Consider the following 21,360-nt stretch of genomic DNA (forward strand, 5'->3'; position numbering starts at 1 on the left):
TGGGGTGTTTAAACCATGTGTCAAACAGTAATCTGTTAAACCTTCAATCCCCCACAACACATCTCTATCAGCTGAAACATCAGACAGCCATAAAATGTCGTCTTTATCCTGAGGCTGTGATAATGCTGGGTGAAACCTGTTACTGTAAAAAGCATCCACTGTGGATCTGTTACCCAGGAAGTTTCATGCTATCTTCTGCTATAACATGATAAACGAGAGAATAAAAGCATTAACAGTTCTTTTTAATAAATTTGGGAAAAATGCTAAAATTTTTAAATTTTGTTTTAGCAGTTTAAACTATTTTGGCATAAGGCTGCAGAAAAACAATGTGAAAAAAGTGAAGCAGTTTGACTGTTTCCTGAATGCACTGTATTTTGACTTACAGTAGGAAAAGTCATTAGAAAACTGTCACTAAAACTATGACTTGCTTTATTCAAGTGCCCCAGTAAAATATAACAGTGAGGCAGCATGAACTATGTGGCAGAGTCCAGGAGGGGGTTTGGTGACAGTTAAACACCCCATTCCTGTAACCAAGACATTATATTTTGATAATTCAAAATACTGGAAACAAAAAACAACTTTGACTTTAATCAATCAATCAATTTTTAGATTCTCTTTTAATTTTATGAATTCTGAATAATGTAAACATTTTGACCAAGTATATCATGATTTCCTTTTTAAAAAGTTCATATCTTTCATATTTTATTTTTTTTTCCCATTCATTCTTTATTTTCTGGCGGGAATGGGTTCCCATTCATAGAGACAACAGTGGCGGGGGGTTGGGTGGAACGACAATGTGTCGAGTCGCGGCGGAATGTTTTCGCAGACGGACCACGGACAACTAGCTAGTTAGCGGTCGTTGGAAACAAAACCTGATTCTACTGGAAGCAAGTTCTAAACCTTGACTGCATTTCGTTACCCACACAGCGAAACATCTTCTTTGATTTTTGACCCCGTACTAATTTGATCCAGAAGTTGAGAGTGCCGTGGTGAAGATGGGGGTGCCGAAATTTTACCGATGGATTTCAGAGCGCTATCCTTGTCTCAGTGAAGTTGTCAAGGAACATCAGGTAGGAAACCAGTGATGACCACCGTTAGCTTCTCAATCCTCTGTTACCGATATCCGCAGCGTTAGCTTAGCTAGTAGCTAGCTATCAGCGAGCGAAGTATAGAGGGCCGTGGAACTTTTGATTCCACGTAGCTCACCAGTGTTAGTGCCCTGGCCACAGTACAGCTCTCCTGTTGCAAGACATTTGGACTTCTTTATTTAATTATATCCATTAAACACATAACGTTATTTACCAAATTCCAACACTTACTAGCTTGCTTTTTTTGGTCTCCTGTGTGTACAGATTTTTAACGTTAAACAGGTCAAAGTGCATATAACTAACCAAATGGGTTATCACTGGAAAGTTTAGGTCTTTGTTGGGCAAGAACATTCTGCCCAACAATAGACCTCTCACAGTCAGCTAGCCAACTAAGTTTACACTAACAAGAGATGAATAGAGGCTACAGCTAGTTATCGTTGCCAGCTAGTTTACAGCCACCGTGCTTTGAAATTTTGTTGTTTAAAATGCAGTAATTGCGTGGTTGTAGGTATTAACCCATATTTTATAACATTTTTAGTTAACCTTACATTGCTTAGATTTTTAGGCTGCTTCAGCGGCACTGGAATGAACTGTAGTGACCTAGTTCTGTGTTGTCAGAAGGATAGTATTTCAGTGCTGGGGCAGTAGTTTCATCAGCTGGACGTGGTTCAGTGTCACTCTCATTGCGTAAGACAGCGTTGGTGTCTGTGTGTATTTGTGTTACAATAAAAAGGACGTTTTAGTTTAGGACCTTATATACTAGATATGGAAAATTGCGTTTTATGTGTTGTCTCTGACACAGGTTAGACAACTAGAGGTTACTCCACAATAATGGTTTCAAACACACACTCACACACAGAACATTTACTAAACCTAGAGTGTTGTCAGTAAGTTTTTTTTTTGTTTTTTTGTTTTTATAATCTGAATCAAAGAGAGAAGCCTGTTAAAAATGGCGACCAAGACCAGCTGACCCTTTCTCTTATCCAAAGGTTGTCATGTGAAAGATGTCCCTTTTCATAGTCACACAAACTAAAAAAGTTGTAAGAACACAGGAAACTTTTGGTGTCGAGAGATGCATTTCAAAAAGTCAAGAAAGAAAGAAAGTTGGTCACTTAACAGGAACATTGCAGAAAATATTTTACAATTTGTTAACCATAGTCCTTGAATTTCTTTATCTCCTCAGATTCCAGAATTTGATAATCTCTATCTGGACATGAATGGGATTATCCACCAGTGTTCCCACCCGAATGACGAGGATGTCCACTTCCGCATCTCTGAGGAGAAGATTTTTGCTGACATCTTCCACTACCTGGAGGTGCTCTTCAGGATCATCAAGCCTCGCCAGGTCTTCTTTATGGCTGTGGATGGTGTGGCTCCAAGGGCAAAGATGAACCAGCAGAGAGGACGGAGATTCAGGTAGAGACGGATGCAGGATGAAAGAAATGCAGAGAGATTCTTCGCTCTGTCTGGGTGTCGGATGACAACCAGAATGGGTCAGCTTGGGTCATCTGACCTGCTTCAGTGTCCCTGTTTCAGACCTTAGTTTAGAGTGTCTGTCTGCCTTTGCAATGAAAGGGTAAACACACGTTCCTGTTATAAACACAGGACTGTCAGTATACTATTATTATTACATGTTTTTCCCCTGTAGTAAAAACTTCCTGCCCTTTCACCCATGTGTCCTACTCCTCTCAACCTCAAACACACTTGAACACGTTGAATTTAGCTTGTTGGAGTAGTTGTTCATGAAGTGACCAGGTAAAGAAATAGAATTTTAGGAGCATGTCTGCACTGTGCTGTTGAATCTCAAGTGAAAATTATGCTGCGTTGTCTTTTAGTTGATCATCTGATCAAGATGAAAACTGTCTTTGCAAATATGTTTATGCACAATCTGGTATAATGTTGTGGTTTACAAGTGATGTCTGTGGGACCACTGCTGGTAACCTGTGTCCTGTATGAACTGCCTAACAAGGCAGAGTGAGCCACAAACAGACTAACTGAAAAAAGCATTTACTTCACTAAAGACTGAAGAAACCAGACTACGAGCAGGAACAGAACCCAAGCCTGTGAGTTTGACCTTCTGGGGGTGTGCGTCTGTGTGTGTGTGTGTGTGTGTGTGTGTGTGTGTGTGTGTGTGTGTGTGTGTAGGTCTGCCAAAGAAGCAGAGGACAAGATAAAAAAAGCTCTGGATAAAGGAGAGGTCCTTCCTACAGAGGCTCGCTTTGATTCCAACTGTATCACTCCTGGTAGGGATGCTCTCAAGCTTCACACAAGAATAACATGACATGTTAAAATTAATAAAAGGAACTATAGCAGATTATGTAAAGAAAGTTGTTCATTTCAGGACTGTTTGTTGTTTTATAACCTTCTACTAAACTAGAAAAACTTTTCTAAATCTGAATTGGAAAAAAATTAGACTTCATCCATTTTCAATTTTCAAATCTAAATTTGAGAATTGGAAATGTTTTCTTCACCATCTTTTCTCTGTTTGACACTTTAGTCCGCCATTACCACGTTGCCATGAACATGTGAACTTGTACTGCCATGTGTGTTTGTTTCTACCCATTTAGCATGTTACAGCAACTCAGTGAAGCCTGACAAATGATGATTACACAGTAACAATTTGTCCCATTTCTTTACCTCACATAAGCATGATTCCAATGAGTTTTACGCAGTGAGCTTCACTGATTTTAAATTGGATCAGTAATCCGTAGCTTCCCTTACACTGACTGAAGGTACAGACTATTGTTGAGTCAAACACATCAAAGTTTGGATGAACTGAAACAGTTGAGACAGTTTAGGTGTGAAGGCAAACATTGTTGAGTGACGGTGCTTTTGCCTTGTCATCTGCTTATTCTGTTCTTGAGTAAAAGAACAGAACACAGTAAAGTTCACTTTACTGTGTTTCTCCTATTTAGGCACAGATACTATATAGTGAAATTCAGATAGTGTGGGTTGAGGTTATAATGTTGAACTGCATTTTTCTTGTTAGCTACATGCAACCACTGTTGTCAGTACAATCATGTTGTTTTCGCCATCAACATGTTTTGTACAATGCTAACATAGTAAATTTGTTCTCAGAGAGTTAGCGGCAACTCCTTTAATCTCACATCTTTTTTTTTTTTTTCCAGGCACTGACTTCATGGCGAGACTTCAGGAGCAGCTCAAATATTTTGTCCACAACAAGGTCTCCACTGACAAGCTATGGCAGAATGTCAGAGTCTACCTGTCCGGCCATGAGGTGTGTGAACAGCTGTTTAAAAGAGAATAGGCACTGCAGTGTCAGCGTGCCCACGCTGATGTGCTTCATGCCACTTTTCAGTTACTGTGATTCTGTTACAACTTGGTGTGTGCTCCTCTTATAGACGCCGGGGGAAGGAGAACACAAGATCATGGAGTTTATTCGCTCTGAGAGCTCAAAGCCGGGTCACAACCCCAACACCCGACACTGCCTATACGGCCTGGATGCTGACCTGGTAGTGTTTGTGTACCCATGGTTCAGACTTACATGAGTATTTACATTACTGCTCAGATCCTCTGTGGAAGAGATGCTCATACCCTCTTTGTGCTCTGTGTTATATATAGATAATGTTGGGTTTAACCAGCCATGAGCCAAATTTCTCCCTGCTCAGAGAAGAGGTTCGCTTTGGAGGGAAGAAATCCCAGAAAAGGTTTGAAATGCATTTCCCTCTCTCTTTTATTTGAGTAGTTGTTTTCTATCTTTTTGTTTATATTTTCCTGTTTTTTACATGTTTGTTTTGTTCTAATTTATGCTACAATTTCCTTTCACTTTTCTTAAGCCTGTTCTTTTCCTTTCAACCAGGATAACAGCTCCAGAGGAGACAACTTTTCACTTACTTCACTTGTCTCTGATGAGGGAGTACATCGACTATGAGTTCTCTGAGCTCAGGGTGAGACACACACACACACACACTCACACAGTGGAATGAACAGCACAGTCAGTATAATCATGCAAAGTCCCAGGTGAAGTGTGGAAACAAAAAAGTGATGTCAGGGAAAGTTTTGGTAAAGTTTTGGTTTCTTAATTTGTTCCATGTTACTGTATCTATGTAAGCCGTATTCTCATTATGTTTATGGGTGTTTTTCAGAATCAGATTGGTTCTGATTATGACTTGGAGCGAATAATAGACGACTGGATTCTAATGGGCTTCCTAGTGGGAAATGATTTCATCCCTCACCTCCCTCATCTTCACATCAACCATGATGCTTTGCCGTTGCTGTACAAGACCTACATCAGCGTACTACCCAGCATGGGGGGTGAGTCACACACACACACACACACACACAAACAGTGCTATATATAATACTCACTTTAAATGAGAGTTAAAATGTTTCATTCAAATATTGATGCTGCTTTTCTCAAGGTCTTGATAAGATATTTCAAAAGTGAGTTTTCAGTTTCCAGCATCGTTTGTGCTGGGCCAGCTGGTCAAATAGTTTGCACGTCAAACATCATAACAAAGAAATGTATAGAATATCCATATAAAATAAAACTGAGTCCTGTTCCCTGACCCAGGTTATCTGAATGAGAACGGCCATCTAAACCTCAGAAACTTTGAGAAATACCTGGAGAAGCTCGCTGAGGTGAGACAGCGCTGTAAAGCTTGGTGTAAATTCTTCATTAATATTATCAGTGATATTGAAATTATTCCCTTAAAAAGTTTTGGGGCATTTTTTTTGTCTGAATTTATCAGCGTTGTTTAAATTTCTGGAACTATTTGTTTCTCTTCTCTTCTTCCCCTTTTCTGCTTCCTTCCAGTTTGACCGGGAACATTTTAGCGAGGTGTCTGTGGACTTGAAGTGGTTTGAGAGTAAAGTTGGTAACAAGTATCTGAATGAGGCGGCTGGGCTTGCAGCAGAGAAGGAAGCTGCCAGCAAAGACGCTAAGAAGATGGAGGTAGAGATGCAGTGATTAAAAATAAACCTGTTCATGCGCTGTTGTCATGTGCAGTTTCTAACGTGTTCCCTTTGTCATGTGTGTGTGTGCGCGCACAGGATTCTTCCCTCTGTCTGGCAGCTCTGACCTCATCAGATGAGGTGATTGGACAAGGAAAGGTAACAATGGCAGAGGATGAGGAAGAGGAGGATGATTTATTTGAAACCGAGTTCCGACAATACAAACGCACCTACTATATGACCAAGATGGGCGTGGATGTGGTGTCTGAGTGAGTGTATAGATGCAAACACACACGATCGAAACAAAAAACAATTTAGAAAGGATGCAGAGCTGATCACTGACATGAAAGCTAGTTCCACTTCTGTGTCTAAAATGAACAACCTCCAATTATTAATTGTTGCAGAAAGTTTACTCACCATCACTAGGTGAGAAATTTGTCTGTAAACATTGTGTCCTTTTTTTTTTTTTTTTTAACAGTGCCAATTCATCAATTTGTAATTTGCAAGTGTCCCTAAAATATGTTTTTATCTTTCCATTGGCAGTGAGTTTCTAGCCAAGCTGGCCAGGTCTTATGTGGAAGGCATCCAGTGGATTCTCCACTACTATTACCACGGCGTTCAGTCCTGGAGCTGGTAATAACTTCATACGTCACTTACTCTCTACTCTTTGTTTCTCTTGATTCCAGGAAAATTTCACACATTTCTATACACCAAGACCAGTTTTAGTGAAAGTTTTACCGAACCGTGCAAGAAAACAGTTCAGACAAACCAGGAAAGAGTAGGATGTTATGAGTGGTTTCATCTGCTCACCACAGTTTGTTCCATTTTAAAATCAATCTTTAAATAATGTGCATGTGTCTCTCTAGGTACTACCCCCACCACTACGCTCCCTTCCTGTCTGACATCAGGAATATATCTGGGTTAAAACTGACCTTCGACCTTGGGAAACCCTTCATGCCCTTCCAGCAACTTTTGGCAGTCCTGCCTGCTGCCAGTATGGAGCTTCTGCCTGAGTGTTACAGGGTAACACACACACACACACTCTCACAGTTTTACCTGTGTGGTGTTTTCAGTAGTCTGTGATGAATCTTTGCAGTTCACTTGTTGCAGCTGATAGATGATAATGTTATTACTGTCATTGTTTCAGCACCTGATGACCAGTGACAGATCGCCGATTATTGAGTACTACCCTCTGGACTTTAAAACGGACCTCAATGGAAAGCAGCAGGAGTGGGAGGCTGTGGTGCTCATTCCCTTCATAGATGAGGTGAACTCACACACATGGAGGAAAAATAATGCCACAGTTATGTTTAAAAAAAAAAGAAAAATCATACTCATAAACAGCATAACCATAGGTGTATGTGTGTTTATCCAACAGAGGTGCTTACTAGCAGCCATGGAGCCCAACAATCACAAACTGACGAAAGAAGAGAAAGGCAGGAATTGCCACTCAGAGTGTGCAGTCTACTCATATGACGGCGAATTAGACTTCACATACACCTCCACCTTGCCTCACCTATTCCCCAACATCGTCCACTGCCATGTCAGGTAGAAACACACACACACATAATCTGTCTGTTTCAAAGAGTCCACTTCTTATTGACTCGTTTTTTTTATTTTGCACGAGTGTTACATGTAATCAATCATTTGTCTCCTATTCAAGTGAATTTGTCACAATTACAGCTGCTGTAAATAAGAAGAGTGGAGAGTTTTTTTCTTAAACTTGGACTGAACGTTTATAAAGTGATTATATTTGCTGATAATTACTGCTGCTGCACGGCCTCAGTTGTGCACGCTCTCACACACCTACACACAACCCAAAGACAACTCATACACAGCCATCATGCTCACTTGGTGCACATGCAGGCTGGAGTTCATGGCAGGTTGACTGTATTGTGTTTTGTTGACACAGGAAAGCACACATCCCCATGGATGCCTGGATGGTGCCTTTGGATCATGTCAGCAGACACGTCGACCGCTCAGCTCTGTACTTCTGTGGCTTCCCCACTCTGCAGCACATCAGACATAAGGTAGGTGCATGTCTACAGTATAGTATACCTCTGAGCCCTCTGTTTTTTTTTTTCTTTCACTGCATGTCTTCCAGGTTTGATTTTAAGGTAAAAGGTATCACTATTTTGTAGGTTACTTGTAAGTATAAAAAAACAACACTCTCTCTTTCTTTCTCTCTTGTTTGCCCCTCCCTCTCATCCATGGGCTCACTCACCGTCTGTAGTTTTATAAGAAGAAGACTGGGGTGGTCGTGTTCCAGCAGAGCAGCAGAGGGGAGAACATGATGCTAGAGATCCTTCCCAACCAAGAAGCAGAGACGGTGACGTTTTGTTCCTTTATTGATCTTGCTCTTCAAAATAATTCAATAAAAATTGGCATCGCAGAATTAATTGATAAAAAAAAAATGACAAGGCTTTCATTCCTACATGGAAAATGTCTCTGTCTCTTACTCACAGTCTCCCTCTTTTCTCTCTTTTCCTCTGCATCTCTAGGTATGTGATGATGTGGCTGCACAAGTACTGGGGAAGACTGTGTTCGTGAACTGGCCCCATCTAGAGGAAGCTCGTATCATTGCAGTGTCAGACGGAGAAACAAAGTAAGAATCAGGACTGCAAATTAAGCCTTCACCAACAAAGTGACAGAAGATGTGTTCAATGTGTATGAAAATGTATTTTTTGATTTTCACATAAGCTGCTGCTGTAGTGTCTTTGTGTTGTCATGTAGGTGTTGGATGTTCTGGGTTGATTCTACCCATATTTAGAAAAGAATTATTTTCTCACGCCATTTATTAGAATTTCTATACTGTTTTTTTTTGCAACAGAATGTTTTATCATTCAGTAAGAACTGAAATCAAAGAGTTATGTTGCTGGTAGAAAAGCAACTTGAACTGGGATCATTCTCATAACCCTGTGCATGCTTGTGAGACTCATCTAGTTCTGTCAGTGTCGTTTGTGATATTACCACTGGGGGCCACCAAAGTCAGATATTTTACAAATTGTACACAATATCAGAGGATGAGCAGCATCACAAACATTCACCAAATGTGGCGTGGATGTCAGTTTGACCTATTGTTTGGAAGCACAGAATTTGTCTGTTTTGTTTTTGTGCAAAACACAAATCTTGGCGAAAGCGGCAACTCCTTCACCCCGTTTTTTGGCAGGTTTTCTTTGGAGGAACCACCTAGTGTCCAAAGAGTGTATGACAGGCCCTCCACTCCTCCTCCCACCAAAGTCACCTGCCTGTCTGACAAGGAGCAGAAGGACTGGGTGAAAGATGTCCAGGGAATCACTGAACAGTAAGACGCACAAAATAACAAGAACAAAACATTTTATAGAGGAAATATAACATCTTTTCAAAAATAATATTGTATGTAACAAATTGTTACCATTCTCATTTATGGCTAAGAGACATTTAAAAGCATTGTAACAAGAAGGTTATACTTTCTTGTTCCCTCCTAAAATCATTGTAAAGCATCATGTTCACGATTCCTTTCATGTTATTTTTCACTCTTGCAGCTTCTTGAAGAGGAAAGGCATCGTGGTGAATGAGACAGAGGTGGTTCTGTATGGCCAGCAGCTGACAGGAAGGAAGTATGTTCCTAAAGCCAACGGAGTGGTGGAACTGGAGAAGCAGTGGGCCAAACAAGTTCTCCCTTTCGCCTACCAGACCGTGGTTAAGGTACGTGTCGACATGGAATACACAGACAAAACTCATGGAAACGTAGACTATAGCCAACTAAGCTCCATCAGAGTTGTGTGTTTGAAGGTACAGCAAAATATTTCCATTGTAAAGACTCTTAGCAATTGGTAAGAGTCAGATTAATGAGGTTCAAACATATTACTAGATGAGAGGTGATCTTTGATTTGCTGAGCCACTGCTTTTTTGAGGACTTTTGAAAAGAATGGGAGATTTTTCAGTGGTCTGTAGTTGCTGTTCACTGGTCCATATTCCACATTTCCCTTCGTCTTCTCAGGACATCAAGGCCTTTTACTCGTCCCTGACCTGTTTTAAGAGCTTAGACGAGCTCTTTCCTCAATCAACTACGGTCTTCATGGTGGGGAACCCGTACTACGGTGCCATGGGAGAGGTACATGATCTGCTTTCTGATTTCTGTAATGATCACATCTTCAGTAATGAATGGATATGATAAACAAACTTGTGTAGCGTTTGCCATCTGAAAACAAGGAGCTTGGAACTGCTCTTTCTTCAATGAGAACATAACCGCAGTGATTATTGATATCTCTTTTTGTTAATGGCTCATCAGGTGCAGGATTCGAGCGATGTCATTAAGGACGGTCGTGTGCGTGTGGTCTTCAACGTGCCGCATGAGCCGCAGCTGGAGCCCTTAATCCAGAATCAGCACGTAAGAGATGCATACAGGGTTGTTTAGGCATTCAGCTGAGAAATCAGTATTTTTTTTTTTTTATCCTCACACATTTGTGCTTCATGTGCGTACGCCTGAGTCTGTTTGTATTTTATAGAAATACTGCGTGAAGTACAGCCCCGGATATATTCTGGCGGCTCGTCTCGGCATCACCAGCTACCTCGTCTCCCGCTTCTCAGGAAGCATCTTCATTGGCAGAGGCTCTAAGAAAAAGTGAGTGTTCTAGATATATTTATTTTAGACATTTGCACCTTCACCTCCCCCAGGCAGAAGTCTTGTGTGCTCTGCAGTTATGTTGTGTCTCTTCCACTGGTTGTAGAGAAATTTCATTTAAAATATTGAAGTTTTTTTTTCTGCGTTCTCTCCTCTGCTCCGCTCTGTGCCCAGTCCCTGTGGGGAGCAAAAAGCTAACGTTGGCTTGAACCTGAAGTTCAACAAGAAGAATGAGGAGGTTCCTGGATACACCAAGAGAACTGAGAAGGAGTGGCTGTATTCTGCTGCTGTGGAGGAGCTGCTAGCTGAATACCTGGACAGGTAACAGAAAAGGAGTGTGGATAACAACATTGATCTCTGTCTCTTCACCACCTGATAGTGACACAGAAATTCTGTTTGTAGTGGAAAGTGCTGAATTCTTTCTTTTAACTATTTAAAGTCTAAGGTAGCATATTTGTTTAGGAAAAGAAAAATCAGGTACTGATAAATGTTGCACTAGTTTATCATTTTAACTGGTGGTTTTAATGTTTTTATAGATTTTCAGAAGTATTCGACTTGGTGTCCAGAAACAGTCATGATGATGTTTTCTATGAAGATGACATCTGGCCTGGAGAGGACCAGAATGGGTAACACACACACACACACACACACACACACACACATACACACATACAGATGGACAGACAATATTTAATCTCCTTTGATTTGGGACACGTAATGATATTTGAATCATAATGCAGTTGAGCAGCTTATAAGGAGAAAGTTGTCAGCCCTGAGTTAAGGACCGTTCAGACGGACAGAAGTTTTTGCTCAAACTTAAAATATTAATGTAATATTTGAATAACTCTTGCGGATGCATTTTGCGCCGCCCAGTGCAAATTGCAAATTTGTGTCTTTAGATTGACTTTGTATGTGATCACGCCGTGAGGAAAAAATGGCTTTGTGTTTGGTCTGAACACGCCGTCAGAATCCTCCTGGATTTTTAATTGAACTTTATTTCAGCGCACAGTTTGAAGGGATTCTGTTTTCTGAATTCCTTGAGTTGGTGGTGTATTAATCAATGAACCCTGATATTGATCGGTACTCCACAGGGCCGAGAAGGTTGCTGAAATCACTTCATGGTTGAAAAGTCACCCAGTCAGCTCCATCAGCAGAGCATCATGTGATCTGCAGGTGCTGGACAACGCCATCGTGGAAAGGATCGAGGAGGCAGTGGAGAAAGCTAAGGTGACTCCGACTCACACACAGCTTCCAGCTTCAGCACTCTCATATATTCTCTGTTTTACAGTGCACGCACTCACTGTCCCCCATACACCAACCTCTCCCCCACTTTTTTTTTTCCTCTAACTCACTCTCAGGTGAGGAAGAGCACCAAGAAAGTCCGTGTGACTGTTAAACCTCATCTCCTGTTCAGGGTGAGTACAGTCTGCCTCTATGCCAGCGTATATGTTTTATTAGTCTGTGTAAATGTGAAAGTCGGTTTGGTGACACAACTTTAAAATTCCACAATAAGCGTCTGTTTATTCAAGCTCATGAAGAAATGTGAAACGGAATATAATGCGTTGAAAGTCATGTAAAACTAAACTCCAGTTGTAATAACCATGGTGATTATAATCACGTGTGAGTAAACACCTGTGTTTATGTGTAGCCGCTGGAGCAGCAGCAGGGCGTGGTTCCAGACCTGGATGCAGAATATCGCCTGTTTGACCGAGTCGTCAACATCAGGGAGAGCTTCACCGTCCCCCTGGGACTCAGAGGAACTGTTATCGGCATTAAAGGAGGTGAGTGCATAGACGTGATTATTTCTTTCATCCATGATTTCTTTATACAGTGAAAGAAAATCTACTAAAGCGTCAGCAGTTTTTATAGGACATGTGCAGGATATAGGATATATATATAGGATATATAACGGAGGAAATATACAGATAATATATAACAGTCACAGTAAATTTGTTGTCTGTGTTTGTGCTTCCAGCGGAGCGTGAGACAGAGGTTCTCTATGAGGTGCTGTTTGATGAAGAATTTGCTGGAGGTCTCAACATCAGGTAATCACACTGCAGTGTGATGTACTGTAGCATGTAACATATATGTGTATGTACAAATTGGACTGATTTCTGAGCAGACGTGTGACTGCTGTGTTACTGGTCTGTCTCCTCAGGTGTACGTCACCGCGTGGTTACCGCCTCCCCCCCTGCGCTCTCATCAATCTTTCTCATGGAGCCCGAGTGGATCCCACCTCCCACAAACTCACCGCCATCGTCAAACCTCAGCCAGTCACTGGTGCTAACTTCAACTCACAGCGCCACCTGGCTGGACTCAACCATTCACCGCGATCACCCTTTATACCCACGCAGGTGGGGAGGGAGGGGATGGACACAAATGTGTGCAGAAACACACATTTTCTTCTGTTTGAATTTGAAATTGTGTTTCTTAAATAACTCATCCATCCTTATTATTGCCTCCATCCTTTCACCCAAATATTCCCTCTTTTTCTCTCTCGTTCTTTCACCAATCCATCAACTCTCTCTCAACTCCTTATCTGTAGCATAACAACAAACACGGTGTAGTGAAGGCAGCCTCCCAGGGCAACAGGAACTCTCCCTCTAAGGGTCCCAACCAGAAACAACAGTCCAAGGTGAGTTCATGGTGGCCCGTGTTCTCTCTTTTATAGGCTGTTCTCAGTTGTTCAGGCTTTCTCACTGTGTGACCTTATGAATTTACATGGCATGTGAAATAAAGTTGCGTAATGTTTCCTCTTTTTATCTTCACATCCCCATCCAGAGCAAAGAGGAGTACTCTAACGTGTGGCAGTCTCTGCAGAACTCGGGCCCTCCAAACAAACCTCCTGCTCACTGGCAGAATAATGTAAGTGTGTGTGTGTGTGTGTGTGTGAGAGAGAGAGTTAGGAAGATAATCTTCACAGAGGAGCAGCTTGCTCTGGCTGTTAGTTCTGTGTGTTTAAGTAAAAAAAGAATAAAAAAGTAAAAACCTTGTCTTTGACAACTCTAGGAAGGACACTCCCAACAGGGGAAGAATCAGCATACAACCTCCAACAAAGCTGTGAGTGCACACAGACCATACTGTATGTGTCTGCTTTCCCAGAATCCAGACAGTGCAGAACTACAGCGTTAAGGCCGTTAGCTTTACAGAAGGAACAGTCTTGACCACAGCTGCACTTGTAACCTGTATTAAAATATAATTAAAACGTGGCCTTGCCCTTTTGACCGGTTTGATTTTGTTTTTAGTCTTTGCTTTAATGTACGTGTGTGTGCTTGATATTGTATTTATATTTGTGTGTATGTGTGGTCTCTGTACTTTGCAGGCCGCAGGCAGTGTCATCAGACTGTTGAAGAAAAGTGATGACGCTGACTCCCTTATCCCCTCACAGAGCACAGCCAATAAGGTACACTCACACACACACATACGCACCTTTTAATCACCTTTCTCAGGCCATAATGGTTTAGAATGTAGACATATTTAAATCTGCCCAGTGTGTGTGTAAAATAGCTTCCCACTTTTATTCTACCTCATGTTTCTCTCACCTAGGCTTCGACTGAGTTTGAGGATCTCATTGCCAGTCTACATATCTCTAAGGGAAGCCATCAGAACCCTCCTCCTCCTGCTCCCCCACAAGTGCCCACCAGCCAGTCAGATGGCCCGTTGTCTCCACAGTCCTTTGCCATGGTGAGTAATGGAAACGGTCCTTGTTCAGAGTTCTTGTTCATTCCTCTGCGATGTCCATACTGATAGAACATCACGCTGTATGGTGGCCAAGTGTTCTCTATTCCAGTATTATTTCTATACTTCTATAATATATACTAGAATTGCTATGACGCTTCTTGAGCTTGTTACTTGCGTGTATATGGTGAAGGATCATTTTCCTCAAAAATGGATATAGACTGCTTTTTTTTGTCCATTTAAATCCCAAGTCCTGACGGATGGATGTTTATGTCCTTGATCACTATGTCAGATCAGGATAATTGATCATTTTGTGCCTTCGTTGTTGCTTTAGAAGGGAACCCTGGTACTGAAGGAAATGCTGAAGATTGATGGTGCTGGAACGGGAAGTCCGTCTCCCCAGGATACTGCTAACACCACCCCCACTGGAGGTCAGCAGCAGAACAGGAGACGATCATCCAAGAAACTAGGTAAGTAACTGACTGTAGCCAGATTTACAAACCGAGGAAGAGTCTCTGAGGAGCTCCTCTCTATATTTACAGCTTGAACTGGGTTTTCATCCATTTTCATCCTCTTTCCTCTTCCTCCAGCGGCAAACATGAACGTCCCCTATGGTGACACAGTTGCAGTAGGTTCTCCTGCATCAGCTGCCTCCACCAGCCTCCCCAACACGGTGCTCAACAGTAAGGTGTCAGAGCTGGCATGTGTCTGTGTGGGGTTAGGCATGGCGCCGCCGGAGTTCAGCTATATATGCAACAGACAGGTAATATATTGTATTTTATATTTGTCTTAGAAAACATACAGTGGCCCATCAATCTCAATCAATCTTCACTCAGTAATCCAGTAATCATACAGTGAAAACATGTTTTTAGACATTTTTGCAAAATTATTAAAAATCCAAACGTGAAATCTTTCATTTACAAAAGTATTCAGAGCCTTTGCTGTGGCACTTCAGATTGTGGTCCGGTGAATCTCGTTTGCTTTAATGATTCTTGAAAACTGAATAATCAGGCAAGAAGAGTCTTGGTCAGGGAGGTGACCACGAACCCTACAGAGGTTCAGAAGTCTTCTGCTGAGACTGGAGGACCTGCTGGAAGGACAGGCATCTCAGCAGCACTCCATCAGTCCGGTTTCTATGGTAGAGTAAAAGACAGCAGACACTGTTTGACAGTTGGAGTTTGACAAACAGCATTTAAAGACTCTGCACTGCTCATCACCTGGCTCATACCGTCCCAGTGAAGCATGATGATGGCAGCATCAGAGTCCATCTGACCTGAGACTGGGGTGATGGTTCGTACAGCCAAGACAACGCTGGAGTGGTTTCAGGACAAGTCTCTGACTGTCTTTGAGTGCCTCAGCCAAAGTCCAGACTTATAAAAGACCTGAAGATGGCAATTCAGACACTTTCCATCCAATGTGACTGAGCCTGAGAGAATCTGTCAGGAATAAATCTAGGTGTGCAAAGCTTGTAGAGACTTAGCAAAGAAGCTGTGATTGCTGCCAAAGAGGCTTCTACAAAATACTTTTGTAAATAAGTATGAATAATTTGATGATTTCAGTTGTTGATTTTTAATACATTTACAAAAATTTCTAAACATGTTTATGTGTTATTGAGTGTAGACTGATGCAAAAAAGGCTAATTAATCTACAATTAAATCTACAACACAGTGTTTAAAAAGTAAAGGCGTCTGAATACTTTCTGAAGCCACTGTACATTTGACGCATATTTTAAATGTTTTTTGTCTCATGTAAATGTTCATTGCACAAATGTTCCAAACTGATGTGTTTTCATTCATGTATTTCCACATTTTTTTTTTTGTTTTACTCCTGTTATCACTATGTTCCTTATCCTCTGTCTCCACAGGGTCCAGTCGTGTGTCAGGTGAAGCTGTCGAATGGGCTGATGGTTCACGGTCCACAGTGCCAATCAGAAAATGATGCCAAGGAGAAAGCTGCCTTCTTTGCCCTCCAAAGACTGGTACAAAACAAACAAACACACACACACACACACACAAATGAATGTTCGTGTGCGTGAGAGAGTGCTTGCTTGCCGTGGTCCAAGGGAGTGTGGGAGTCCTCTTCCTTTGGTCTGAATAAATCAGGCATCGTTTGTCAAAATTGATTGTTTCCTTTCTTAAACATGATGAATTGTGGACAAGTTACCTGCAACAGATGGGTCTTTCTTTATATGGGCCTATTAATGGATCAGATACAGCACCTTTGTGTCAAAAGACAGGATTTCCTCCTGTCTCTGAATTAGCAAGTGTCCAGACCAAAATCCCTCTGCCTTGCCGGACTAGTCTCATGCAAATGAGTGAAAAGGCTGTTTTTCTTTTCTACCCAGGGCTTAAGTCAGTCTGAACATGTCTTTATTCAGGTAAAGCAACACAAAAATGTCATGACCTTGAATTACCTCTGTTGGAAGGCCATTTGCCCTTCAAAGAACCAAGATAGAAACATCATTTGTTTTCCTGTTCAGTCTCGAAATGGCAGGACTTGAAAGGCACGGCAGTTTTCACTGGACAACAGTTCACACTGCAAACTATAACCGTTCCAAATACAATGAAACAGGTTGTCAAACACAGTGTGAGATCATTCTGGATAACGTTAACACATCCATAAAGCAGCTGGTAAAGCGATTAGTGGGATATCCAAACGGTAAGGGGCCGTAAATGTGCATAAAAACACAGGTATAATTCACCAGATTTACAACCAGTCCTCCTCTGTCTGCAGAACTCAGTGGGATCGGGCTTCCCCATCCCACCTGCTCTGTATCCAGGAGTGGGTCAGATACGACCTCCACCCATAGGAGCCATGACCCCAGTCTTCAACCAGCAAGGTCAGTCTGCCCTTCTTACAGTCCAGTTTTACTGTCTGTTGCTGAGGTCATATGTTGTTCGGCCTCCCTTAGAGGGCAGGAGGAACGGAGTTATATAACTCCGAGCAGGGAATGGTAAAGCTATACTGTGGGGAACAGCTGTCCCTCACGCTCACAGCCCTCTGTGTGATTATTAGATTATTGTCAGTATGCTTTCACATTTTTCCAATTCCTTGGTCGTTGTTTTTGGCATCGGCCAAAAGTCATAACCATACGTTACGGCGTTTGGAACTTTGTTGTCCAGTTTCAGTCATTTGTCTGTTCTCATTTTAGATTTTTTTTGTCTCGGACTGTAAATGAGCTTGAACCTTTAATCTGTTGTTTTCTCATGCTTCTTCTTTTCCCCAGGTGGTTTGCTGTTACCCCCCCAGGGTTACGGCCCCGCCCCTCTGTGGGGCATGGCGCTGCCTCCGCACCACCAGAGCCAACCGTTTTACGGAGCAGCAGGGACCTTTCCTGGTGCCGCCCGCCCCCAGCCCACAACAACACTGCCCATCGGCTCACACAACCAGTTCATCCCGTTACAAGTAAACACACGCAGACACACACACATGATGGGTGGCAGACAGAGTGAATGGTTGCACAAGTGTATTGCTGATAAAGTCTTGCTCCCATCATGGTGACCCAGCTCTCTGCTTGTCCTCTGACCCTGACAGGTCACCAAGAAGCGGGTCTCAGCCAACAAGAAGAACCAGGACACTCGAGAGTTTTACAGTGCGGCCCAAACCGTGGCCAGGAACCAATCACAGAAAGCCCAGAACCAGCTCTCACAAGTACAGAGCGGACCACAGAGTGGGAAAGCGGACCAGCCACACCAACATGCTGCCAACAGCAACCCCTCTTTGTCCAGCACCAGTCTAGCAAATGCCGTTTCCACGACGGCAGCAGCCCCGCACACACCCCCTCGACAAAACACCCCAGCAACAGGCCACACCCCTGGCTCCGCCTCCAAGAGGAAGCACAGGAAGCTGGCTGTCAACTTTGAGGCGGCTAAAGTCTCAGAGTGATGAGATGGGGGTTTTTTTTTTTTTTTGGTGTGAGTGTGTGAGGACAGAGGTGTGTGTAGTGTTTTTAAGTTGCTGTTTTAGGTCCTGACTCTGATCAAAACCTCGTTAATGTGAAAGTGTCTTTTCACGCAGCATTTCAAACGTAGAAGGCAGCTTCTGTTAAAACGGGGGCACAGAGCAAACTTCAGATTTTTTTTTTCTCATTATGTTGCATGTGAGCAAACTAAACTATTGGTTGTTTTACTGTTGTCTGCCCCAAAATAGCTCAGAGATATCAGTCGTACGATGGGATTCCACTGTCCCTGCACCGCCTCGGTCAGAGCTACGCCTGCAAAACTATTCCCTCTGACATGTTGGCTTCCTAAGCTTATTTGTGGCCAGCTTGAGCCGACAGGTTTCTGTACAGTTAGTTTACTGGTGTGGAAAGGAATCCAGTATACTGGCTTAGAAGAGCAGGGTGCATTCTGGGATGTGGCCATAGCCCCTTTTTTCCGTCTTTGAGGGTGGTTTCGTGCAGCATAATTCCTCTTCATGGCAGAACTGATGCAAATATTATATATAAAACTATGAATTATTACAGCTTGCATTTTATTTTTGTAGCTCTGGGTCTTAATTCAATCAGCTGCACCAACCAAGTATTAGCTGAGATCACAGAACAGGGCAGCATCGCTGTGTGCTCTCACTGTTGTTGTGTGCAGTGAGGTATGATTGGCGACTCCTCAGGTGTGTTCACCTTCAGTTTTCCCTCCAAATAAAGTGGTAACTGGTGGTAAAACTGAGGTTGCTGACAACCTGTTAATGCTTGTGTTAGTTGCCTTTTTTTTTTTTTTTTCTTTTTTAATGATATTGATCTCAGAGAGCATCTTGGCGAGTACAACTGATACCTTAGACTCCTAACGTTCACTGAGCTTGCTCTGGACCGGAATACCAGGAGAGTTTCCACACTGACTTTGGTTGCTGCTTGTCGTCTTAGTGCTGGACCACATGGGAGACTTTATGGCCACAGAGACTGAGAACACACATCTGAATGCTGATTTGTTGAGATCCATCATGCTCCTGGTCACACAGTGCCCCTGATATTTTGGAAACCCTCTCTGATCAAATCTAGATCTCGGTTCTCAGGGACATGTAGCCATGGTAGAAACCCTCATCATACGTTAGCCTCAGATTTGCACTGCAGTGGCAGCTACTGCCTGCTCTCTCTCCCTCTCTCTCTCCCTGAATAATGGTAGACATGCTAAGTTATTAACATGTATGTGTTTTTAGAATACTAGTTTGAATCCATGTGACGCTGTGTTGGCCTTGTGTTGATTTTGAGGTAATGTTATTGGTAAATATGCAGAAACACCAGCCTTCTGTCATGGCTACACTTGTACATACTGGTCGCAGTTTATGGATCACTACAGTCATTTGTATGAAAATGCATCAGCTTTGGATCAGCGGTGTTCATCAGGCCCACGCTGATGTTTGTTTTAATGTCTCGCATTCGAGTCTAATTTTTATTTCTCCTGAGTTTTCACAGCCTTTTGTTTCCCTCAGACGTTTGACACCCTGCTGCATTTTTATACTTTGTTTTATTGTCTGTGAACGACGCCTCTAAAGTCAGAAGTCAGATGCACACTGTCTGAGGACAGTGTGGAATTATATGGACATAAGAACTGATTGGAATAGAGCCCTACACACACACACACAGAGACACACACTCACACACACACCCATTCATGTGATTATATTGCCACTGTAGTGCTGTTGTACACCAGCAGATGACCCAGAGTCTGACTCAACCTACAATAACAAGAAGAGTTTTTTTATGTGTCCATTTAATTTGACTGTTGCAGACGAACAGATTTGTTAGATTTATTGAGTTCTGTTGGAGGTACAGGATCGTTTACACTGCCAGATTCCAAAAGCAACTTGATACAAAATCCGTCTTTCTGTTTTTAATAGAGTGGTGCCAGGAGATTGTGGCTGATTTTTTTTTTTCTTTGCAAAAAAAAAAAAGTACCTTTTTTTTGTTAATTTTCTTGCTTCCGCGAAGATTAAAAATAGTTTTCTTGTGAATGTGGGAGCTCACAAAGTTTATAATACCACGTACTTTTGACATTTTAAATGGAAATACACACATACAAACCAAAAGATTTAGATTTTAATGATCGTGCGATGGTTCCTGACGTGTGACGAATGTTTGTGTTTGATTTCACTTCACTCTGATACTTCTGTTATTGTAGTACTCGTAGAGACCCCTCAGAGGTGTGTGGCGGAGGATTGGAGAACCACACACAGTAACTGATGAGACAGGTAAGCATTGACAAAGACAGACAATAGGTTGTTTTTGTGTCTGTGTAAATGCAGCCAAAGAGCACTGTAACTCATACCCTTAACATATTATGTGTCCACCAAACTGAGTATAAGAAGCCTCTGAGATGCTTTTGAGAATTAAATTTTGGACTTTATTAGACACCTCTGTGCACATCCGGACTTGTTTACATAAGCACACGTGCATTTAAATTCTCTCCATTTTTAAGATCTTTCTTTCTTTCTTTCTTTTTCAAGCTATGGATTTTATGGATACACATTTTATAGTCATCCTGGGGTCTTTTCTAAGCAATCTGAATTATTGTTTCAATAATGTTTGTGGTGAAGCTACAGTGATGGACTCAGCTGTGGTGATGAGTCGATCATATTTGCTTTGTCCTCGTTTTGAGGGATGCAGGCCTATACAGTATACGCTGATCTCTATCTGAACTCCGACCCTGGAGTCTGTAAGGCTCTGGTGCAATAAAGGGAGGTTTTAAATTGGAACATTTTGGAAACTGAAACACACCTGTTGTATATCTGTTGTTGTGGTGTTTGTTTTTTTTTTGGGGGGGGGGGGGGTTAAAGTGAATTCTCAATATTAAGAGAAGCTTAAGGTAATGACTTGCTGTTTTGATTCAGGAATGTGCTGTACAAATCCATTTATTAAAGTGAATCTTTTGTTAAAATGAGGCAGCTTCTTTGTGGCATCAGAAGCACCAGTACTTTCTTTCCGGAATTTTGAGGGGGAGCAGGAACAGATAAGGGCAGATTACCACTACATAAATTGGGCATAGGCATAAGGCACTGGAGTCAAAGATCCTTTTTTTTTTTTTTTTAAGTTGGTAGAAATGTGTGCGTCATGGCTCTGTGGCCTACATGTAAATGAAAATC

General features: G+C 42.0%; 1 protein-coding gene across 2 annotated transcripts; it reads left to right on the plus strand.

Moving 5' to 3' along the window:
- Positions 1–870: 870 nt before the first annotated feature.
- On the plus strand, positions 871–21,077 carry xrn1 (5'-3' exoribonuclease 1). Of its 2 annotated transcripts, XM_041055427.1 has the most exons (41): positions 871–1,070; positions 2,272–2,504; positions 3,234–3,331; positions 4,217–4,326; positions 4,451–4,561; positions 4,671–4,756; positions 4,909–4,996; positions 5,195–5,363; positions 5,623–5,690; positions 5,866–6,003; positions 6,102–6,271; positions 6,546–6,635; positions 6,869–7,025; positions 7,150–7,269; positions 7,381–7,550; positions 7,915–8,032; positions 8,236–8,331; positions 8,504–8,607; positions 9,172–9,306; positions 9,527–9,689; positions 9,985–10,098; positions 10,276–10,374; positions 10,493–10,608; positions 10,783–10,929; positions 11,145–11,234; positions 11,700–11,835; positions 11,967–12,023; positions 12,257–12,389; positions 12,584–12,653; positions 12,767–12,962; positions 13,154–13,243; positions 13,390–13,473; positions 13,618–13,668; positions 13,931–14,011; positions 14,155–14,292; positions 14,621–14,756; positions 14,877–15,049; positions 16,151–16,264; positions 17,020–17,125; positions 17,513–17,691; positions 17,821–21,076. In XM_041055427.1, exons 1-41 carry the CDS (start codon positions 996–998, stop codon positions 18,169–18,171), a joined length of 5,160 nt encoding a protein of 1,719 aa, XP_040911361.1. In that variant the 5' UTR covers positions 871–995; the 3' UTR covers positions 18,172–21,076. The 2 variants fall into 2 exon arrangements, with proteins under 2 accessions (XP_040911361.1, XP_040911362.1); XM_041055428.1 differs by lacking the exon at positions 13,618–13,668 and having other exon boundaries at positions 17,821–21,077.
- The last annotated feature ends 283 nt before the right edge of the window (positions 21,078–21,360 follow it).

Source organism: Toxotes jaculatrix, chromosome 14 (genome assembly GCF_017976425.1).
Source record: "Toxotes jaculatrix isolate fToxJac2 chromosome 14, fToxJac2.pri, whole genome shotgun sequence".
In the NCBI taxonomy this organism is placed as follows: domain Eukaryota; kingdom Metazoa; phylum Chordata; class Actinopteri; family Toxotidae; genus Toxotes; species Toxotes jaculatrix.